Below are 21,309 nucleotides of genomic sequence, written 5' to 3' on the forward strand. Positions count from 1 at the left end.
TATACTGTAAGAATTTCAGCACCACGGAGAGCAACATATAATCCAGTGGTTGCAGTGAAACGAATAACAAACTAATGCATTCAAACCATGGATAAAAACATGACAACACTATTCAAATATCCCTGCAGCCATCTTTGCAGCCATCTGTGTCTTGAACAGAAAACAGAAGAATATGTCATCCTAATGCCATGTGCAGGCTTTCGAGATCTCGGGCACGGCTGTCTTGAGTTTGCAGTAATCAACTATTCAACACATGTTCACGTAAAACTGAGAGAAGCCAATTGACAGAGGTTTGTCACATATACTGTACACAGTATCACATGTTGAAAATGCTCGAGAATTACGGAATGGACTTAAAATTCACAATGAACTGTCTCCCTTTCTCGGTTAACACACACTCACTCACTCAATCATTCCCTTCCGTTCCATATTGGCCATAAAATGAGTGTGACGTGGAGACTTTCAAACATTTCCAACCTTTCTGTAGCTATAATCATAATCAAGTGATTGGTCTCCCACTCTTACTGCATGGGGTAGTGTCTTTTCAACAGCTTTGTTCCCATGAATCACCTATAGTGGCTGAGTACTACAATCTGTGATAAAAGCGTGAACATTGTCATGAGTAGTCTCCATAGGTCCCTTGAAAATTGTCCGAGACAAAAATAATTTTTTTTTGTTTTGTTTTTTGTTTTAATGAAAAAACACAATACATTTCTATGAGAAATTTTCAAATTCACAATTTCGGACATTTTGGACAATTTTCTTGAAAAGTGACCCATGGAGACTGGTCATGCCAATTTTCACGCTTGCATCATCAACACTGAAAGATTCTGACGAAAATAAGCACTTAGCCGCTCCACTACCTACTCATGTTGAGCACTTCACAAGTGCACGTCACTTATTTGAAGTGGCACAGCGGTTACTTCGGCTATACGACCACTAACCGTTCAGGTTAAATGTTAATTCTTGGGAAAAAAAAGCTCCTGTTCACTTGCAACCAGCAGTAGAAAGACAACACTTTTATGTTCTTTTCACTTTCTGCCCACTGTAATCTTTTCTCCCCCAGGATGAACACCCTGTCATGGTCCAGAAAGAATGTAGCTATTGTATTTTCATTTGTCATGGGTGAAGTGGTGGCGACCTCACATATAGGCTAGCTTCTCCTTTTGTTGTCACTGTTCCAACATGGGGATCGTATATACTGTAACCTATGCACTTGTCAATTGCTGGCAACTACTCCCCAACACATTCTCATGTGAAACCTGCTCATTGTGCTACACACTGCAATGCATAATTTAAAAAAAAAGTCAAAAAGGTCATGCAAAGAAAGACAGAGCTGCACTTTGACAGATAATTGATATGTTTAGTATGTTCTGTACAGTATGTAACATTGCTTTAAAAAGGTGAACTTTGTAACGTTTGGCTGTGTCAGAGAAGTGAAAATGTTGTAAGTATATTGTATATTCTCATAGCTGAATAAACAAACTTTCATCACAGGAAAATTGGATCCCTGGGACACTGTTATATGTTAGAAAGCTTCCTGAAAAGTTACTCTTATACAGTTGTTGTTGTTGTTTACAGCAGCAGGGCCCACCATTTTTATTTAAAATATATTCTTGTCTCACATTTGGTTCCTGGTTTGATCGATGATGATAGAATGATTCATTCATAAGAATTACATGTAGAAAAAAATTGGTTTGTAAACTACCTGCGGGCTCTGAAAATGTAAACAAAATTAAGAAAAAAAGACCCCTCTCCTGAATCTGCATAGTGCACCTTTAAAGAAAGGTGACATATTGTGACCTCTGCGAAATACGTATTTTGATCAACAGGCTATTCTTGAAAAAATATTTGACGGAAAACCTGTAGTAAAAAATGAGTTGCCTAAAGTGAAAAGTGAAAGGCATTGCACAGACCACCATGGAATAATGGAAGAGGCTCTTGAGTTGCAAGTGCCTCTTGCAAGCCCTGCAACCACATGGAGATGCAATGTAAAATCTCTGGGGTAAGCAAATTGTGTTGTTCGACAGCCATCCATTGCTACTCATCTGATTTCACTGAACACCTGCAACAACCACCACCTGATACAGTCTAAGCAAACTGTCTAAGACTATTACCCTGCCTTTTGATATCCAGTCTGAATTGTAAAGTGCACAACATTCATTAGGCCACACACACTGTCCAAAGTGTTGTGTTGAAGGATGTTATTGACACTGGTAGTTAGTGCCTCTCCATTGTGGTCTTACATTCCTCTCTCTCAGCCTCTGCAATCTAAATGTCAGAGTTTTTACTGCCACTACCAGAGCAATTACTGCCAAGCCTCAATTATAACAACAATGAAGGGGACCCCCCCTGCATGTGCAATGTTCTGTGTTCCTTAATTCAATTGCTCCCCCAAGACCAACATTAAGATGCAAAGCCTTTTAATGACATTACTATTGTAATTATATTGGCGTCATGAAGACATGCTGATATTCCACGCAGAAAGATTGACGACAATTGGATACTTGGAAGACTATATTGTGCTTTTAAATACATTTGGACAGTTATGAACAGAGTGAATTGTAGCCAGAAGCCATAAGTCCTTGTGATTCATAAGCCTGACATTTACAGTATTCGGAAGTGTCACTGAATTCCCCCCCCCCCCCCCCCCACACACACACACCACCGCCACCACCCTTCGGTTGATTGATTTTCCTCCACAGAGCCACTTGCAACGTGCGCGCAAAAGGAGGATCATTAGATATGTATCTGTGCGCACACAATGCAAGATTCCAACACGTGGAACATGAACACATATATTTGTTAATTAAACTCTGAAGTGGCGGCACATATATACAGGGGAACGCCAGGCATTCGCTGCTAAATGGATTCCAGCAGCAACAGATCTGGAAAGGCAACCGGTGGGGACGAAGACGAGGAGGAGGACGCGCACGGACGATTGGCGCTTCTCAGGGCCGGGATATTGGGTTTGGTGTTTGTGCTCGCGACGTGCGCCAACCTGTTCCTCTTGGGCACGCTTTGGAAGAAGCGCAAAAGGAGCACGAGGACCCAGCTGTTCCTCTTGCACCTGTGCCTGGCGGATCTGGTGGTCGCCTTCTTCCAAGTGCTCCCGCAGCTGTCCATTGAAATTACGCACAGGTTCCGAGGCACGGACTTCCTGTGCCGCGCCGTCAAATACCTGCAGGTGGTCGGGATGTTTGCCTCCACATATATGATCGTGGCCATGACCATAGACCGGTACCACGCGGTGTGTAAGCCCATGGTTTCCTTCCTGAAGGGCTCGTTCAGGAGGTATCTCTCCATAGGCGCAGCGTGGTTCGGGTCCCTCGCCTTCAGCTCTCCTCAGCTCTTCATCTTCTCACTGCGCGAGGTGGAGGAAAACCGTTACGACTGCTGGGCCACATTTGTGGAGCCGTGGGGCAGCCGGATCTACATCAGCTGGATCACGTTGGCGGTGTTCGCCCTTCCTGCGGTCATTCTACTCTACTGCCAGGTCATGATATGCACCACCATCTACTTTAACATGAAGAGAAAGGCGCTGCAGCAGGCCGGGGGGCGCGCGGGCACCAAGGGGGTGTCCAACGCCATGCTCAAGACCGTCAAAATGACATTTGTGATCATCTTGGCGTACACGGTGTGTTGGAGCCCGTTTTTTGTGGTCCAGTTGTGGTCTGCGTGGAGCCCAAGCAGTGCGCCTACTCAAGGTTTGTCAAAGAAGGGGTCCCCCCATCCTTTGCCACCCAAAAGATGCCTGTAACATTTGTATTTGATGTCACTGTAGTGTAGTCACGTGATATTGGAGGAAATATTTGTGTTCCTTTTTCTTTGTCAAAGTATTTCAGTGTGTCAATACATTACCCTACCTCTCTTTCTCTCACATAGGTCCAGTATTTGCCATCATCATGCTGCTGGCCAGTCTCAACAGCTGCACCAACCCTTGGATATATCTTTACTACAGCTGAAAGACGGGGAAAAAACCCCACAGCTGCATAATCCAAAAACTGTTACAGACCTTTTCTAAATCAATGGATTTGCCCTGCTGGAGTCCAGTTTGGTCATCTATGAACATTTATAATATAATATAATATCATGGTTTTCTTAAAAATGTAGCAAAGTGCTGTTTTTACCAGAACAATGGTTACAAGCATGCATATTTGTAAATATGAATAAATAAAAAGATTCAATGTGGAAAGGATCTTTTCCCAAGGTTTTACAATATCCAATTGTTTAACCCTATTATTACTGTGTTATTCAGATAAAATATGGCCAGTCATTTCAAAATAAAGCCTTGTTTAAAGAAATACACATTTAACTTCTTTTTAATTGTTCTATCAATGTTTATGGCATTGCAATGTAAACCGCACACATGAGTTACATTCACTCTTCTTCTATCTGCCCGTATCACTTTGCCTTTTGTGTAATATATGCACCCAAAGAAAAGTAAAAAAAATAAAAATAAATCCTGATATTCAATCAAATGAAAATGTACTATTTAAAGCATTGATGTTTCCTTTTTTTAATTTTGCCTGCATTATCCAATGCAACTAAATTTGTTTCTGTATACCGCAGACATAAAGCACATGACACACGACTGTACTTTTATCATAAGTCCTTTGGTCTATATAATGTTATGTTTTTTCTCATGTAATCATTATTATATGTTGATGTTAATATTGTTTTTTTTTTCACTATCAACATTTTATTCTCTAATGTCCATTTCTTATTGATCCCATTTCATTACCCCGGCTGTGAAGGACTGCGTTATTAATATTATACATTTCCAAGCCAAGATGCATGAGTCCACTAGTATCTGCACTTATGGATGTCCCTCCTCACAACCATGAGTCACTTGCAACACACATGCAAAAGGAGGATCATTGTCCCCCGCCAAGAGATAACACATTAGTCCCCCTTTAGGCACCGTTTTGACATCATGTTTAAAATTACATTTCATTATTAGTTTTGAGAATGAATTCTTTTCAACCCTGCTGGTGCAGTTGAGCTCCGGTGTCAATCTCTGCCTGGGGAATATGTTACTTTGTAATGCAATGCCTCATAGTGAATTGGAATTGCACTTGGCAAACCTTTCCATACGCATAGATAAGGTGTAATTTATTCCAATGGTGCCTTGGTGCCAGTAAATAAGTATCTCTCTCCAACACTCCCCCCCCAACCCCCCACCACTCACACACAAATACATACATGCAGTGGGATTACTGCTATCACCCTGACAACCAGACACTCCATCATGTGTATAGCCTTCTTGATTTTTAATCCACAATGAAATCTTGATTTAAAGCAGTGCCAGTGACGCAATGTTTTGCTCAGTAAAAAGCACAACAGGTGGATTTCCTCCTTTGTCCCAAGCTTTGCTATTTGGACAAGAAACGCAAGTTATCCTAGTGCACACGGGCAGTTAATTACTATTCTCACCACATGTGTTTTTTTTTTTAAACAACACTGTTTTAACATGGTCACGATCCATTTAGTAACACTTATAGATTATGTGGCCAGGAGTGCTACAGTGCAGGGACAGCCTACGGCACATTTCATCCTGGAAAAAGCTTCTTCAAATAAGATTATCTTACCCATTTAGCCAAAATACTATGATGATGACGAATTCTTGGCCCAAGGGTAGACACGGCCGGATCAATAATGCTGCTGGCTCATGATCTTTTCATTGTGGCGGGGGGCTTAAAACAATCACAGGGGACAAAGTGGCCACAAATGGAGCCCCCAAGAGAAAAAATAAATAAATTTACAGTACATTTTGTTCGAATTCTACTCATAAATCCATCGCTGCTATTACATTGAAGCTTTGTTCGTTGTTGGACTTGCGGGATATTGCGCGTTATGACATGGTGGTACTGGCAATCAAGCCCAGGAGAGCAAAACAAATCAGCCTCTGCTTACACCGACATGTCCTGCAGCGATTCCTGGACACTAGCCGTTATATATGTGTGTATGTGTGTGTGAACAGTGCTGTTTGAAAAGTCAGAATAATTGATTTGCTTTCAGGTAACACAGCAGGTGGCAGCTGATCCTGCTGTTTGTTTGGTCTCTCCTCTTTCCCTAGTTAGTTCCTGGGAGAAGGATCCCTCCCTCTGTGCCTCTTGCCCATCTTTTTTTTCTTTTCATCTTCCATTCAATCATGGTGGTGTGCTACTTGGAGGAGATGACACCTAACAGACGTGTTAAAGTGCAGTTTGAAGGATATGGCAAGGTTTGTGTCCATTTAAAAAAGCGATCCGCTGCATTAAAGCATCATGAAACTTTCAAGTCTATTCAAATGTAAATAAAGAGAGGGCATTTGAAGAACCAAATTAAAAACAGCAAAAATGACACCAATCAAACATCACATCACACCATATAATTATATTGAAAAGGACCATGACACTGTCACAAAAGGCAATTTGTTAAAATGCAGACCATAATCTTATAAAAAGTGTAAACACCAAAGACAAAAACCTATTATGTATCAGTAATGTATACTTTAGCAAAGAGCTGCAAATCAAAGCTTCAGGCAATTACTTTCTGTAAAGACAGTCAAACAGTGCCACCATGTGGACATTAAGTAAACTTCGACAAGAATTGCAGTGGCGTGAAAATGTGAGAGCCGACTCTTGCAGGACACTGGGCACAAAGAGTTTTTGCAAGACACAAGTTGAGAGTCTGACCTTGATGCATGGGACCACATGTAACACAGCACTGGTAACAATTAAAAAAACATATGCGCGCACACACACACACACAATCTCATTTTTGAGTCTGTAATGGCTTGTGTGAATGGCTGGCAGTATCAGATCAACACTGATGATATACAATCTTCTAAAACTTTTTGCCTCTCTTTGAAAGCAGCCCCGTCTCTCTTCAGCAGGGCCATCTCCGTCTCCAGTTCACGGATTTTGGCCACCGTGCTCTGCTCCCGTTGATCCAGTTCCATGAGCTTGGCGTGCAAACTCAAGATCTTACTCCATAGCTGCTCTTTGTCCGTGTCCGCTCGGCAGTACGAGTGCTCGCAAGCCGAAATGTGCTCTCCCTCGCTCGGCCCACCCGCCTCCCAATAGCACCCATTGACCATTTCCATTGGGACAAGGCTAAAGGCCTGGCCCAGCGCTGTGCGGAGGGCATCCATGTTTGCCTCCCCATTAGATAGTGGGCCCAGTGACTCACAGCACAACACTGTCACAGTCGAGTCAGCAGCGTGCTCCTCAGAATGGGGCTCAATGTGTGGGGACGGTGGCAGGAAAGACACTGGTGATGGCTTCACAATCTCACAAGCAGACGTCTGTACTTCAGAGAGGTTTAAATGGCAGGAGATGTCAGTGTCAGACACGGGAGGCGTTTCAAATATCGTCCCCGTGTTTTCGACAACAGTGTTATTCCTTGTACTCGACTGGACCTTTTTGCAAGTTCTTCTCAAAATGAGAGGCCTCTTTCTGAGAGGAGGAGAGTCCAATCGTGTGGGCTCAAAGTCATTGTCTAAAGTCCCGGTTTTGGCGTTAGGACTTCTTTCGCTGGAGGTAACCTTATTTTCCCCATCCTGACATAAAAGAAAACGAGTCTTTGTTAAAAATGGGATTATGGCTAAATCAGCAAAGTACATGCACAGCGCACAATACTGTGACATACATGTGCCTACTGGGATGGAGAATTATCTGGAATTCCCTGCAGAGCATTAGGATTAAGACGCATGCAGTTAAATCGCAGGCAATGAAATGCAAGACAATAAAACAAAACACTCTTGATGCATTCAAAACATATTGGTATTTTCTGCAAGTGAAAGAGAGCTCTTCCACTAGCATAACCACGCAAACGTTTGTGGCAGATGTCCATTACTTAACATTAAGAACTGCGATGAAAGACAGATACATACTTCTTCAGTGGAGGGAAACATGGTCGGGACTGCTGTGTTCTTCAGGTAGCGGATGCCCCATCGAATGTCAAAGCAGTCCTCTGTAAAATGCTCGCTGCACAGGTACTGATGTCGACTCGGGGTCCACTCCTCCCTCTTCATGTTGTCCACCCATGCCTGAAGCCTGGACTTGTCTTGCAAGGGAAACCTATGATAATTGCAAAGTAAAAGGGTCTTACAACCGAAACTACTCAAGGTGTCAGCGTCACTTGAATGTCACATTATTTTAACAACCTCACTTCCACTCTACCTAAAATTATCTTTGACAAACATTTGATAAACCAAGCAAACACAAGTGACACATCATTAAGAAAGCAGAAAACATACGGGTAGAAGCTAATTCTCTTGTTGTCATGTCTCGAGGCGGTCCCCCCACGGTTGCTGCAGACTTTCACAGCGCAGTACCTCGGCATGTCTGCAGCCAAACTACACCAATATTCTTTGCATAGGCACGTTTGTGAATATCATCTTTTTGAAAAACCAGGGCAGGTCGCATATGGGCAGGTCGTAGACTCACTTCCGGGTTTTAGTCCTCATATCGGATGTGACGCTTACTCCACGTCAAGACAGTTAACGTACCAGTCACTGCTTGGAGGAAATTAAATTAAATAATAAGACACAATTGCCCCCTTACAGCTTTATGCAGTTACAATTTAGTATAGTACATATATACACTACATTCTATCATTGACTAGGCTAAAAACACATGTTGTTCTCATACTTCAAATTGATAGTGCCAAAATAAAAAGAGGAAAGCAAAGACGGAAGTGAAAACAGCCAATCCTCTTGCTTCGCTTGTACTCTTTTCGGATGATTCCCCGCGCTCCACGTGCACACTGTTTCCACCAATCGCATAGAGTTCAGTCATCGCGTTCAGAAAATGGGCCAATGGCGTTGCGAGTCGTGGTTTTACAGCTCAGGAATGCGGCTCGTCAACAATATAGCTTTCGTTTCGCATCAGCTGGAGCTGTTGTCGGCTGATAGAAGTGTCCCCAGGCTGTGTTTGTCGCCCCGTCTCCAGGTAATGACTCGTTTTCTTCTATACGCACTTGCGCTATGTGTCGCGGGTGGTTTATCTGTCATTTAGAACAAAAAAAACGAGTATAATTTGAAAGCTTTTTGAAGGCAGAACTGATATAGCCTTATAAGTTTCTCCCTTTTTCGTCTGAACCAGTGAGTTTTCATTTTTCGTACGCGTCTCTCTTTTGAAGCCAGCTAGGAAAGTAGGGTCAGTCGTACGTCATGTAACCTAGTTCCTGGCTTTTTTTTAAAAATACTTCGCATCCGAATTCAACATTGTTTTCGAACCAGTTCTCAAAGTATTCCTGTGTATCAGCGGATTGGGGTGTAAAACTGTCTTTGACCGAGCTGTCAAACTGCTTCTCGTCACAGCTCCCCTCCCTCAAAAGGTGCCAAAACCAGGCAGTATGGCCACAGCGCAGTCGGTGTTGCTGCTTGCGGTGCATATCCTGCTTATCTCGGAGTTCATCCTGGCCAAGAGGGACTACTACGAGATCCTGGGGGTGCCCAAAGATGCCACGGAGCGCCAGATCAAGAAGGCCTTCCATAAGCTGGCGCTCAAGTACCACCCGGACCGAAACAGGGAGCCCAACGCCGAAGCCAAGTTCAGAGAAATGGCAGAGGGTAAGCGAGTCATCGTGTCACTCCATAATATAGGGCAATAATCTCTCTCTTTCTCTCTCTCTGTCTCTCTCTCCTTTGCCATGTCTTCTGTATTTGCTGCCTGAAGTTTCTGGAATTCAAAACATAACATTACTTGTAAAATGAATTAGAATATATATGAAATTAAATGTAGCCTATAAGTAAATTGCGAAATGTCAGTGACAGCCCCATAATAAATGTCAATAGTTGGCTTAGGTAACTCATCCTATAGTTGTGTAAGTTGAGGAATGCCTCTCCCCTTTCTTCACTGAAAGACAAAATAGCTTGTCTTGTTTCTGCAATGTGCTGTCATGATGGCAGCTGAGGTTTCTCTCCCTTCTCTCTAATGGGCCTTTTTTTTCTATAAAAGGTAATAGGTTAATAATTTAATGATATGCATGTTACTTGCATGGAGGTAAGTTAGGTTGAAGTCGAGTGGGGATCTTCATAGCAGCTAACTAATTCCCTGTGTGTTTTCTGTCTCTTGTCAGCATATGAAACGTTGTCGGACGATAAGAGGAGGCGGGAGTATGACCAGTTGGGCCATGGGGAGGAGGGACACAGAGGAGCTGGAGGCGGCAACTACAACTTCAACCAGCACCACCAGTCATTCAACTTTGATGACATCTTCAAAGACTTTGACCCCTTCGGTCAGCAGCAACAGCAACAGCGCCAGCACAGACACCACTCGCACTTCCAAAACCAAGGCCACCAAAAGAGACACTTTGACAGCCACTTCCAGGCCCACCAGGAGGCCATGAACAGACATAGGAGACAGTTTCAGGAGCAGCAGCAGCAGCAGCAGCAGGGGGGGGGCTTTGGTGGGGGACTTTTTGACGACGTGTTCGAGGACTTGGAGAAGATGTTCTCCTTTAACGCGCACGCTTCCAGGAGTGAGGACAGGTTCCAGGGCTCGGCCAAGCAGCACTGCAGGACAGTGACACAGCGCCGCGGCAACATGGTGACCACCTTCACTGACTGTTCCTAAAGGCTCCACTTCGATTTTCAGTTGTGGTTTATGGAATTGAATACTAATTTATCACTCGGGGGTGGAACAGAGAACGATTTTTGTGTGGCTTTTGTAATTTTCTCTATGTAATTATTACCTCTAGGAACAAATATCTAAGCCGGCCTGATAAACGGCTTACTTCCAAGCAATAACTCTCACATTTACTGCTCATAGCACAAGTCAGATATTTACCCATTATTTAGCTCTCCAGGTTAATTATGTTTACTTGATTTTTTGTTGGTGGTATAATCTGTTTGACTCAGGTATGGCCTAAGGTTATAAGATCATTTTGAATTAGAAATATTGTTCTTTTGAGAGCAATAATGCCATACGATTTGAACTACCACCGATTAATTTTGCAGCTATTTAGGCTATACTATTATCTTCCTGTCTACAACATATAAGCCTTTCGCTAAAGTAAAACCCGTCTTGGCTCTTTTAGGATAGTGTACTCCACATATTTACTCTATTGATTTTGTTACATAAGCTTCAAGAAAATTACTCAGTTTTAAGTCTCGCAAATTTCGATTTCTATAACTTTCTATAACTTGCATCAAATTTTGCTGTGAAAAGTATGTGTTAAGTTGGCCCTCATCAACTGTTACCTCGTTTAAGTTTCCTCCTCACAGATTTGCATCTACCTTCACACAGTCAGCGTAGGGGAATTCTCATCAGACCAATGACAAATGCTGGTATCCTAAGCTACAAGAAGGTTTCTTAACTTTCTCAGCTGCTTTGATGGTTCCACAAACCTGGGGTCAGCTGCCAGTGAAGCTAAATGGTCTGAAGAGTTTCCTTGAACTGATCATAATGTGCAATACTTAGCACCTTTTGCTCTTCATGTTGCCTATCTTTCGTAGACAGTCATTGTCTAATGTCTGCACTTTGTGTGCGTGTGTGTGTGTGTGTGCGTGCGTGCGTGCGTGCGTGCGTGCGTGCGTGCGTGCGTGTGTGTGTGTGCGTGTGTGGAGATCTGCCTGAATGTTGACTGACTACATAATGTTTGGAGAATTCATAAAAAGTTGAACGCATAAATGTCTCTTCTTTCTTTTCTTCTTTTTTTATATATTGGGAGGGGACAAGTGATGAATTGGTCTTACAAGCTCTGTAAAAAAAAATCAAATACCAAGATTTGGAATGGTTAATATAGTAAGATGTAGCATAACGGAAGAAGATGGAACATGAACAACTGTACAATTCAGAGCAATCCACCAGCACTGTAGTGAATACTCCCGTTGTCAAACTTAAATTGATCAAATTAAATTAGATGAGGTGAGTTGGAGTACACATTTTTTAGTAGTTTTCTAAAACGTATTCAAGCCATCTGTTGTTCTGTAAAGCTGCTGTTTAGGTTCAACTCCAGTAGAGAGCGCCCTTTCATAAGATAGTGTCCCTAACCCTGCCTTTCTATCTCCAATAGCCTGTCAAATGGAATGACAGGTGATGGTCAAGAAAAAAAGTTGACAAAAAGATAGTGTGGGTTACACATAGTTTTTAAAATAACCCTTCTAGACATTATGTCACAGAGCCTATATCGATTCTCTTGTAGAAAGCAGATAGTACAAACAAGTGTTTTTAAATGATTAAACTGTTTAATACAACATTTAAATCAATTTAAATCATACCTTCTCAACAACTTTTAGCATTTAATCCTTTGAGTTCCATCTGGCAGAGGGTGCATAAGACAACATTTTGATATCCAAAGATGAGGGTCTGGCCCACTGCAGGCCTGTTATGTGTGTGTGTCATGCTACACTTTCACTGACAGGTGTCATGCATTTATAAAAGAGAACGAAAAATGGCTGGTCTCATGTTTGTTTTTTTCACAGTCATTTGTGCTTTGCTAAATGGACCTTAGAGGCTAAACCATGGACCTATAAAGAAATGAAACCACCAATGTATGTCATTCGCATCCGGGTTCTTGGCTGACACGGCCAATAGAATCAATAGAACTGTCCATCCACTGCCCACTGTCGCTTTCTCTACTCGACACGGCAGACGTGACTAATCAAACCCTGACACAACCTCTTGTGTTACACACACACACACCACCCACCTCTATCAACCACTTAAAATGCAGAAGGCTGCCTCTGACTTCAGCTCTTATTGCAATGCTGTAACGTCTGCTCGCCTGTTGCTTCAACCAGAAAATCCAGCATGATACCCTCAGTTACGCTCAACGATGGCGCAAAGATGCCCATTGTGGGTCTGGGAACATGGAAGGTATGGATGAACATTGTATAGGCCTACGTATAATATAAAGGGTTTAAACACTGCATTGACGTAATACCTTCATTCGTTTCCGTGGTGTTCTTTCTGTCATGCATGCATTCCCTGCGTTATGTAAGGCTACCCATTACGGTGATCCTGCTCGCACCCATGTGCTCGCACCGCAACTTCAGACATTCCTATTTGAAAGAAAGTGTGCAGTATTAAAAGAGAACGCGCTGCAAATACAGAACACATTTTTTTAAATAAGAACGTTGACAGCATTATATTCAAAGTTAACAAATGCACCATATTATAGCGTTTGCTTCATTCCTTCAAAGTGTAGCTGCGTTAGGTTAATTAAAGCCAAGAAGTGAAATGAATGTATCGTCTATTACAGCCTACACAGGCAACGGTCCATCACCTTTCATGCACTTACTATCTATGGTCATACACTATGAATGGCATGAGTAGATACTCTCTCATGTCCCCAATTGTCTCTCTGATTTTACACTGTTGTCGTTGGGCTACAGCGGAATCTAGTGGTCACTTTCGTAGCCTCTCTGAACTTTGTTGTTTTCATTTCATGTAGCCTACAACTTTTGTGTTTCGAGTCGCCCCATTCTAAGTGCACAATAATCATAGAATCCACAATACATATGATCACCAAATGTTGTGTTTGATCTTTTTGTTATGAACTAGTTTTACTTCAACAAATGGCCACGCCTACTAAGATTAAACATATTGTGCTACTTATCATTACATTGTGTCAAAGTTTAACAAGGATCATTTCAGTTTTTTTCAAATGGCAAAAAATCCAATTCACTGTGTTCCCGCCTGGCAAGCGACCATTGGGCCTATGATTTCATTAGTAAGGAACATACTTAGGCCTGAAACTACACATGAAAACACCACAATAATACAAAATTAATGTCGGACAATAGGGATGTCTTTTCAAAAGGCAGCCTTAAAGTAGCCAAATAGCAGCAACATGATCACATGCAGATCCCCACCAGAAGGGAGTATATACAGTAGCTGCTATTGTACCTGAAAAACTAGGCTCAAAAGGTACAGATACATCTGTTATAGAGAAGTTATATTAGAGATACCGGGATTGACAACATAACCTTTTATATTAATTTCTTACCCTTCATATTTTATTAATAGAACATTCACTGATATGAGGCAGAAAGAACAGACAAAAGACCCTTAATGCCAGGGCTGCCGCTGACACATATTTACCGCAATGTTTTGATGCTTATCCAGATCTGTAATATCCTTCTTTTTAATCAACCAACCTTTACAGGCAGATCCAGGACAAGTCACTGAGGCTGTGAAGGTGGCAATAAGTGTTGGTTACAGGCACATCGACGGTGCATATGTTTACCAAAATGAAAAAGACGTTGGAGCTGGAATTCGTGCAATGATTGACGAAGGAGTGGTTAAGAGGGAGGATCTGTTCATTGTCAGTAAGGTACGATATATGAACCCAAATTGAGAAAACACAAGGGGACATTCAAAATACACAAACCTGTGAAATCCAGACCGAAATGTGGACATATTTCCTCGTTTTATTGTAGATAACGCGGATTTCACCACTTTACTTTACTGGTGCTTTTGTTGCTATTGCTTTTCAAGCTTGTCAGGGTTATGCAATACTGTGCAGAAATGGATATCCGATTCACCTTATCCCATTTTACATTCACATTTAATTCCCCTGCTTGTTTTACCCTCTCAAAGCTGATGAACCCCCCCCCCCCCAAAAAAAAAATGCCACAAACCGACAGGTATGGTGTGTGTAATAAAAACGGTTTGTTTTTTCCTAGCTGTGGTGCACCTTCCACATCCCATCTCTGGTGAGGGGAGCCTGTGAGAAGACACTCAGTGACCTTAACCTGGACTACCTAGACCTTTACCTCATGCATTCCCCTATTGGAGTCAAGGTAAGAGCATTTCAGTTGATCATTTGCCTATTTCACAAGCCTGAGCATTGAGCAATCTTGACATCAAATAGGGGAGAACGGGGTTGGTAGGCACACTTTTTACTCTAGTGAGAATTGCTCATCACCAAAACATCTTACAACAGCCATTCCTACATTAAATTGATGTTTAAGGTGTTGGCTTGAAATGTGTATCCCTCTCATTTTCCACCTTATTGTAATGACAGACATTCTGGGGTGGATAGAAGCAGGAAGCACGAAGTGAAAATATATAATTGATATAATATGGGGTGAAAGATCATAAATAAATAGGCCTACATCTAGCCTATGAATAAAGAAGAAAAACATCAAATTATTGTTGTTTCATATGGTTATAATATGTTGCTTATGTCAAGGTTACGTTATGTGGCTTGAAGCCTACGATGTGAAACATAATTTTTAATGTATTTTTGCTGCTGGACGCACGGCTCTCGAGAAGAATTGGCGCAAGCTGAGCCGTGTGTCAGTTCGGCGCAGCTCAGCTCCAAACTGACATGGGGATAGTATTGACGGTCTTGTTAACATGGGAAGCAAAATAAAAACACACACTTCATGCAAAGCACAGCGTGAACCTGTTGGCACTGTGCGGGAGACACTCCCCTCTCCTTCATGTGATCACTGAACACATAATTTTTACGCGTCCTCTTTATCAAATGCACAGGCTCCTGGTCAAACCACAACTAATCTTCTTAACAATGGCGACAACAACATTTTCCTATATTGTGAACCTGACGGCGATTTATTAAAAAAGAAAATAATTAAAAGGCACAGTGCTTCCTGCAATTAGGTGGGATCGAGTCCGGCCAAATTCACACCACAAACGAAGTGCAGCAGAGTGCGTTTGGTAGCGCACCGATACCACCTCTTCAGCTGGGTCTCGGTGCTCTTGTTTGGTCCGTCCCCGAGTGTGATTGCTGTATTCACACCTGCCTGAAAGATGCGCACCGAAGGCGGAAGTGCACCTGAGTTTGTTTCAGGCGAACTGAAGTTGTAGAAAAACCCTGCAGTTTAGCATACAATTGAATGGATATTTAGGTTTTAGGTTAACATTTATATTCGCTTAACGCCATCTCCAAGGTAACACACTAACTATGCCTAAGTACCTCATACAACCCCACTTCAAAAATACTGAACTATCCCTTTAAGACCTTAGCATTTTGATGGCCAAGTTTCCCTTTCTTAACATTTCTATGTAATGCATTGCATACCTGTTTACACTGTAGACACAAAAAAACAAGCCAATACATTTTTTAACTCAAATTAAAAAAGAATGCTCATGTCTTAACACTTCTATTTTTTACACTGCAGCCAGGGGAGGAGCTATTTCCCTCGGATGAGGAAGGACAGGCCGTTCCTGATGGCAGCAGCTTCTTGGACACTTGGGAGGTAATTTAAGTGACTAAGTGCACTTTCAAATGGAAAGCAAAGCACACTGTCAGACTAGTGCAAAAACTAAGATGCATCACTAACAGCAGTGTATACTGTGTCTCAAAGGCTATGGAAAAGCTGGTGGATGCAGGTTTGGTCAAGACCATCGGGATCTCCAACTTCAACAAAGACCAGATTGAAGCTGTACTCAACAAACCTGGCCTCAAGTACAAGCCTGCCACCAACCAGGTGGAGTGCCATCCATACCTGACCCAGGAGAAGCTGATCAACTACTGCCACTCAAAGGGCATCTCAGTGACAGCCTACAGCCCCCTGGGATCCCCTGGCAGACCCTGGTGAGAGGCAGTGGTCTTCAATCACACAACTCCATACATCCATCATCATCTGCTTATCCGGTGGTGGGTCACAGGGGAAACAGATCCAGACTGAAACTGGATCCAGACCCAAACTTTCCTTTAAGGGCCAAATCAGCCCGCTTTGGTTCGGGCATTCCTAGGCCAGTGTGGCGATATAATCTCTCTACCTAGTCCTTGGTCCAGCGTCTCCTTCCAGCTGGATGTGCATGGAACATCTCCCTAGGGAGGCAGCCAGGGGGGCATCCTTACTAGATACCCTAACTACAAAGGAGCAGCAGCTTTACTTATTTCCTTGCGTATGACTTTGCTTCTTACCTTATATCTGAGAAAAAACCAAGCCACCATCATGAGGAAACCCATTTTGTCCACTTGTACTTGCAATTTTTAGAGGTTGGACGGCTTCCCTGATCACCAGTGTTCACCACCCCATAAGCGACCCTAAGACCCTGAGACCATAGCTTTCTGCCGCAGCTTCAGCAATGGAAGCTTTGAACTTTGTCCACGCAGGTTCAATGTCCTCAACCTCCACAGCTCTTCAAGAGCGCTTAGATGTTCCTAGTTCATCCGCATTACTCCTTTGGGTTTACCAGTAATATCCGCACTCTTCCCCCATTCCTTGACCCACTAAATGGGGATCAGTGGACAGCTCCACCCCTCTCTTCACCCAAGTGTCCAAAACATGCAGCCTCAGAGCAGACGTCTGCCAGCAGAACAATGGTGTCCACTACCAGATCCCCATGCAGGATTCTATTCAGGGACTCCAAGAAGGCTGAATACTCTGAGCTGCTGTTCGGTGCATATGGACAGACAACAGTCCAGGTTTTCGCCCTATAACCCGTAGGCGTAGGTAGGTGACCCTCTTGGGTCCGGGGGAAAACTCCAATGTAGCAGTACTCAGCTAGTGGTCTGGTATATCCCCACACAGCATCAAACACTTTGGGCACCTCCAGAGGAGAATATGGTCCAACCCATGTCCATGGGTACAGTTCCAGAACCGAGCCTGTGCGTAATGGTTTAATTACGCCTCCTACACAAGCTCCAGCTCCTTGTCCAACAGAAAGGTTACATTCCAGGTCCCCCGAGCCAGCCTCTGCCACACTGGTCTGGTCTGTCAAAGTCCCTGGCCTTCACACAACCTTAGTGTGTCCTACCACTGAGAAGATAGGGGTGCCATGTAGCTCTTTTTGGCTGTGCCCGGCTGTGGCCCGGGGCAGACTTGGCTCCAGACAGTTGCCCCGGACTTCCTCCGGGCAATGTTACTACTCTTCTTCCTCGTATGGCTACTCGCCTAAGACTAATTTGCCATGGGACACCCTACTAGGAGCACTATGCTCCACACAACATAGCCCTCAGGTCCATAGGGACACACAAACCGCTCCACCATGATTAGGTGATGGTTCCCGAAGAGGTCACAGAACACAGAGGTCAGAGAAGCCAGTAAAGCTCTAGGTGCCTAGAATATAAGCAGTCACTCATTCTTTTTGTTCCTTTCTACAAAAGGGCCACATCTGATGAACCCTCTCTGCTGGAGGATCCAGTGATCAAAGCCATTGCTGACAAATACAACAAGACTGCAGCACAGGTAAGAATGAGAATCTTATCTTTACCTTTCTTTGTCTTTTAAGAAAAAGGTCATACAACATGTTGGATTATTTATGGAAAATGTAGTCCCAAGAAAACCCACATTAACTTTATAACATTGTATTTCTTTCATAATTGATGAAGCAAAATATATCCAATGAGCACAAACTGGGCAATGTGAAGTTTTTATGCAAGATACCTCATATTTGATACAAAAAGATCACAAACCAGATTGCTTGAGCACAAGTGTGCAGCTCAAACTATTGTCAACACTATCACAACTCTGCCAAATTACACAATAATGTATACCTGAGTAATGCTTCAATAAAGGCCACTTATTATGTTTTTTTTTTCATCAGGTTCTCATTAGATTTCCCATCCAGAGGAATGTGATTGTCATTCCAAAATCAGCTACACCACAACGAATCAAGGACAATTTCCAGGTATGCTAACCATACATAACCTCAGAAACCAATGTTTAGTTATTCGACTTGTTCTACTAATATAGTTTGAATTTTGAATAGTTGAGCTAATTATTTTACAAGAAATAAACCCGACTGACTATACATCTGAATAAACACACTGTTCTTACAGACAGCCCCCTACGGTTATCTGGTCATCCTGCCCCTCCCTGTCTGCCTCTCAGCCTGCCTCTTCTCCTATGTATTGTAATTTAGTCTTTTTTGGCCGCGACGGGCAGACTGGAGCTGCCTGAAACGGACCGGTGTGTCCTGGCCTTTAGCAACATACCCACGTGTACGAGGCAATCAGTGACCCCTCCGGAGGACCCTTGCTATTTTGAAATAAACCTTTTGCTTTAAACACTGTATCATTCTGCTTTATATCACACCACTGTACTTTCTCTTGCAGGTGCTGGACTTTGAGTTGAGTGAAGACGACATGAAGACCATGCTGAGTTTGAACAGGAACTGGAGAGGATTCGACCAAAAGTGGTGAGTGGACAGGAGGACGATGGGGGAGAAAAACCGAGAGGATGTGACGATAACAGGCTTAAGTGGGTTCTTGCAGGCTATGAACCTATTATTTTCATAACCGAAAAAATTCTAAGATTCCTCTACTTTTCTCTACAGGGCTGATAAACACAAAGACTTCCCCCTGAATGCAGAGTACTAACGCATCATCAATATGGTACCTGGCTAACGTGATGCTCAAGACAGAGCCTGAAGAGTTGTTCACATTTACCAAGCTTGTAATGAACTTTTCTATTGAACGTGATCACCATCAACGTTATGGAGCTACTTGAGCCACATTGGGAGAAAACCTGATATTGTATACTAACAACTTACTGGTAACACTTCATACTTGACAACATCAATTATCTCACCTAAATCAGTTGTATAAAGCTCATGGGGTCACCCTTGCCGATGCACTTCCATGACCTTGCTTTTAAACACTAACTGTTAAATATTATATATGTATGTGCATAGCATTGCCACATATACATCTGGAGGCTCCAGCAGCTCATTTCCTACATCCACACTATTAGAATTTCTGACAAACTGCATAGGACACTTGCACTAATTGGTTCCATTTTCATCCACAGGATTTTATATTCATGCTCCGAACAGAAAACAACTCAGAAGTGAAAGTGGCTATTTCGTAACAGTGATGTGAATGCTTACATGAATAAACACATGTGATTATTTTGTCACCCTAAGACAGGTCGAGGTAATGTGTTCTGCATTTAACAGAGATAATAGTGGGGGGGGGGGGGGGGGTGCCCTTAGCTCAGTTGGTAGGGCGTCCCCCCATGGGCCTCGGCCAGCAGCGGACCCAGGTTCGATTCCAGCCCGCGGTCGTTCTCTGCATGTCACTCCCCTCTCTGCCCCATTTCAACTCTGTCTCTCTCTACACTATCAATAAAGCATAAAAAAATGCCAAAAAACATATCTTTAACAGAGATAATAGTGATTTGAAGTTCGTCAGTTAAATGTATATGCCAAGGGCTCTGCATATGTGGTGAAAATAAAAATGGTCACAAAACTCAAATAAAATGTAGAGAAAAATTGAGGTTAGTGACATGAGGAGTGCTTTAAACTACAGAACATATCTGGATACTAGATTACATGTGTGTTCCTCTTACAAATAAAATATTTACTCAGAGGATTTTGTAAATTGTTCATTCTTTTCTAGATACAGTTCACACACTTTAAAAGTATTTCATCTGTAATGTATAAGGCACACACATGGCCAGGGCAACATGGTGACAACCATCACTGACTGCTCCAAAGGACAGCAGCCAATCGGGACATTGCTTGATTTTCAGTTGTGGTTTTGGAATTAAATACTAATTTATCACTCGGGGTGGAACAGAGAACAATTTTTGTGTGGCTTTTGTAATTTTCTGTATGTAATTATTACCTCTAGGAACAAATATCTAAGCAGGCCTGATAAACGGCTACCTCCAAGCATTACATTACCGCTGATAGCACAAGTCAGATATTTACCATTTAGCTGCCAGTGAAGCTAAATGTTCTGAAATGTTTTTAAACTGATCATAATGTGCAATATTTAGCACCTTCTGCTCTTCATGTTGCCTATCTTTCATAGACAGTCATTGTCTAGTGTCCGCATTGTGTGTGTGTGTGTGTGTGTGTGTGTGTGTGTGTGTGTGTGTGTGTGTGTGTGTGTGTGTGTGTTGAGACCCGCCTGAATGTTGACTGACTAAATAATGTTTGGAGAATTCATAAAAAGTTGAACGCATAAATGTCTCTTTTTTCTTTTCTTCTTCTTTATATATTGGTGGTAGCCTGGTCCAACCAGACCATTGTACTTCATTTCATTTGTACAGAAGGGAAAATGAAATTTGAGCGGAAGTAGGTAGGTGGGCGGAGCCAGGCTATATTGGTGGGGGACAAGTGTGATGAATTGATCTTACAAGCTCTGTAAAAAAAAATCAAATACCAAGATTTGGAATGGTTAATATAGTAAGATGTAGCATAACGGAAGCAGATGGAACATGAACAACTGTACAATTCAGAGCAATCCACCAGCACTGTAGTGAATACTCCCGTTGTCAAACTTAAATTGATCAAATTAAATTAGATGCCTTGCTTTGCTTTAGTATGGTTAGTTGGAGTGCACTTTTTTGAGTAGTTTTCTAAAATATATTCAAGCCATCTGTTGTTCTGTAAAGCTGCTGTTTAGGTTCAACTCCAGTAGAGAGCGCCCTTTCATAAGATAGTA

General features: G+C 42.6%; 4 protein-coding genes across 4 annotated transcripts; 3 read left to right on the forward strand and 1 right to left on the reverse strand.

Moving 5' to 3' along the window:
- Positions 1-2,866: 2,866 nt before the first annotated feature.
- Positions 2,867-3,965, forward strand: avpr2l (arginine vasopressin receptor 2, like; the record flags this gene model as incomplete). Its single annotated transcript, XM_080051520.1, has 2 exons — positions 2,867-3,707; positions 3,886-3,965. 2 exons carry the CDS (start codon positions 2,867-2,869, stop codon positions 3,963-3,965), a joined length of 921 nt encoding a protein of 306 aa, XP_079907646.1.
- Positions 3,966-6,457: 2,492 nt separating this feature from the next.
- LOC307268799 (THAP domain-containing protein 5-like) lies at positions 6,458-8,366 on the reverse strand. The gene is made up of 3 exons (XM_080051545.1): positions 8,246-8,366; positions 7,880-8,066; positions 6,458-7,546 (listed from the first exon to the last, which is right to left on the reverse strand). Exons 1-3 carry the CDS (start codon positions 8,329-8,331, stop codon positions 6,803-6,805), a joined length of 1,017 nt encoding a protein of 338 aa, XP_079907671.1. The 5' UTR covers positions 8,332-8,366; the 3' UTR covers positions 6,458-6,802.
- A 505-nt stretch (positions 8,367-8,871) lies between these two features.
- LOC307268665 (dnaJ homolog subfamily B member 9-like) lies at positions 8,872-11,579 on the forward strand. Its single transcript, XM_080051396.1, has 3 exons — positions 8,872-8,939; positions 9,311-9,562; positions 10,072-11,579. The coding sequence occupies exons 2-3, from the start codon at positions 9,346-9,348 to the stop codon at positions 10,566-10,568; spliced, it is 714 nt and encodes a 237-aa protein (XP_079907522.1). The 5' UTR covers positions 8,872-8,939; positions 9,311-9,345; the 3' UTR covers positions 10,569-11,579.
- Positions 11,580-12,746: 1,167 nt separating this feature from the next.
- Positions 12,747-19,236, forward strand: LOC307268546 (aldo-keto reductase family 1 member B1-like; the record flags this gene model as incomplete). The annotated part of the gene is made up of 9 exons (XM_080051221.1): positions 12,747-12,812; positions 14,104-14,271; positions 14,624-14,740; positions 16,085-16,162; positions 16,271-16,500; positions 18,022-18,103; positions 18,462-18,545; positions 18,973-19,055; positions 19,194-19,236. The coding sequence occupies 9 exons, from the start codon at positions 12,747-12,749 to the stop codon at positions 19,234-19,236; spliced, it is 951 nt and encodes a 316-aa protein (XP_079907347.1).
- Between the last annotated feature and the right edge of the window lie 2,073 nt (positions 19,237-21,309).

The sequence above is a fragment of the Ammodytes marinus genome (genome assembly GCF_949987685.1).
Source record: "Ammodytes marinus genome assembly, chromosome: 22".
Taxonomy (NCBI): domain Eukaryota; kingdom Metazoa; phylum Chordata; class Actinopteri; order Uranoscopiformes; family Ammodytidae; genus Ammodytes; species Ammodytes marinus.

Bases quoted from the DNA above. Each gene is read 5' to 3' on its own strand.
- LOC307268799 (XM_080051545.1), bottom strand. From the start codon at position 8,331: ATGCCGAGGTACTGCGCTGTGAAAGTCTGCAGCAACCGTGGGGGGACC. The intron at 8,067-8,245 runs GTATGTTTTCTG...CAATTATCATAG, and splicing joins AAGAGAATTAGCTTCTACCC to GTTTCCCTTGCAAGACAAGT. The intron at 7,547-7,879 runs GTATGTATCTGT...CTTTTATGTCAG, and splicing joins TGTTTCCCTCCACTGAAGAA to GATGGGGAAAATAAGGTTAC.
- LOC307268665 (XM_080051396.1), top strand. From the start codon at position 9,346: ATGGCCACAGCGCAGTCGGTGTTGCTGCTTGCGGTGCATATCCTGCTT. The intron at 9,563-10,071 runs GTAAGCGAGTCA...GTCTCTTGTCAG, and splicing joins GTTCAGAGAAATGGCAGAGG to CATATGAAACGTTGTCGGAC.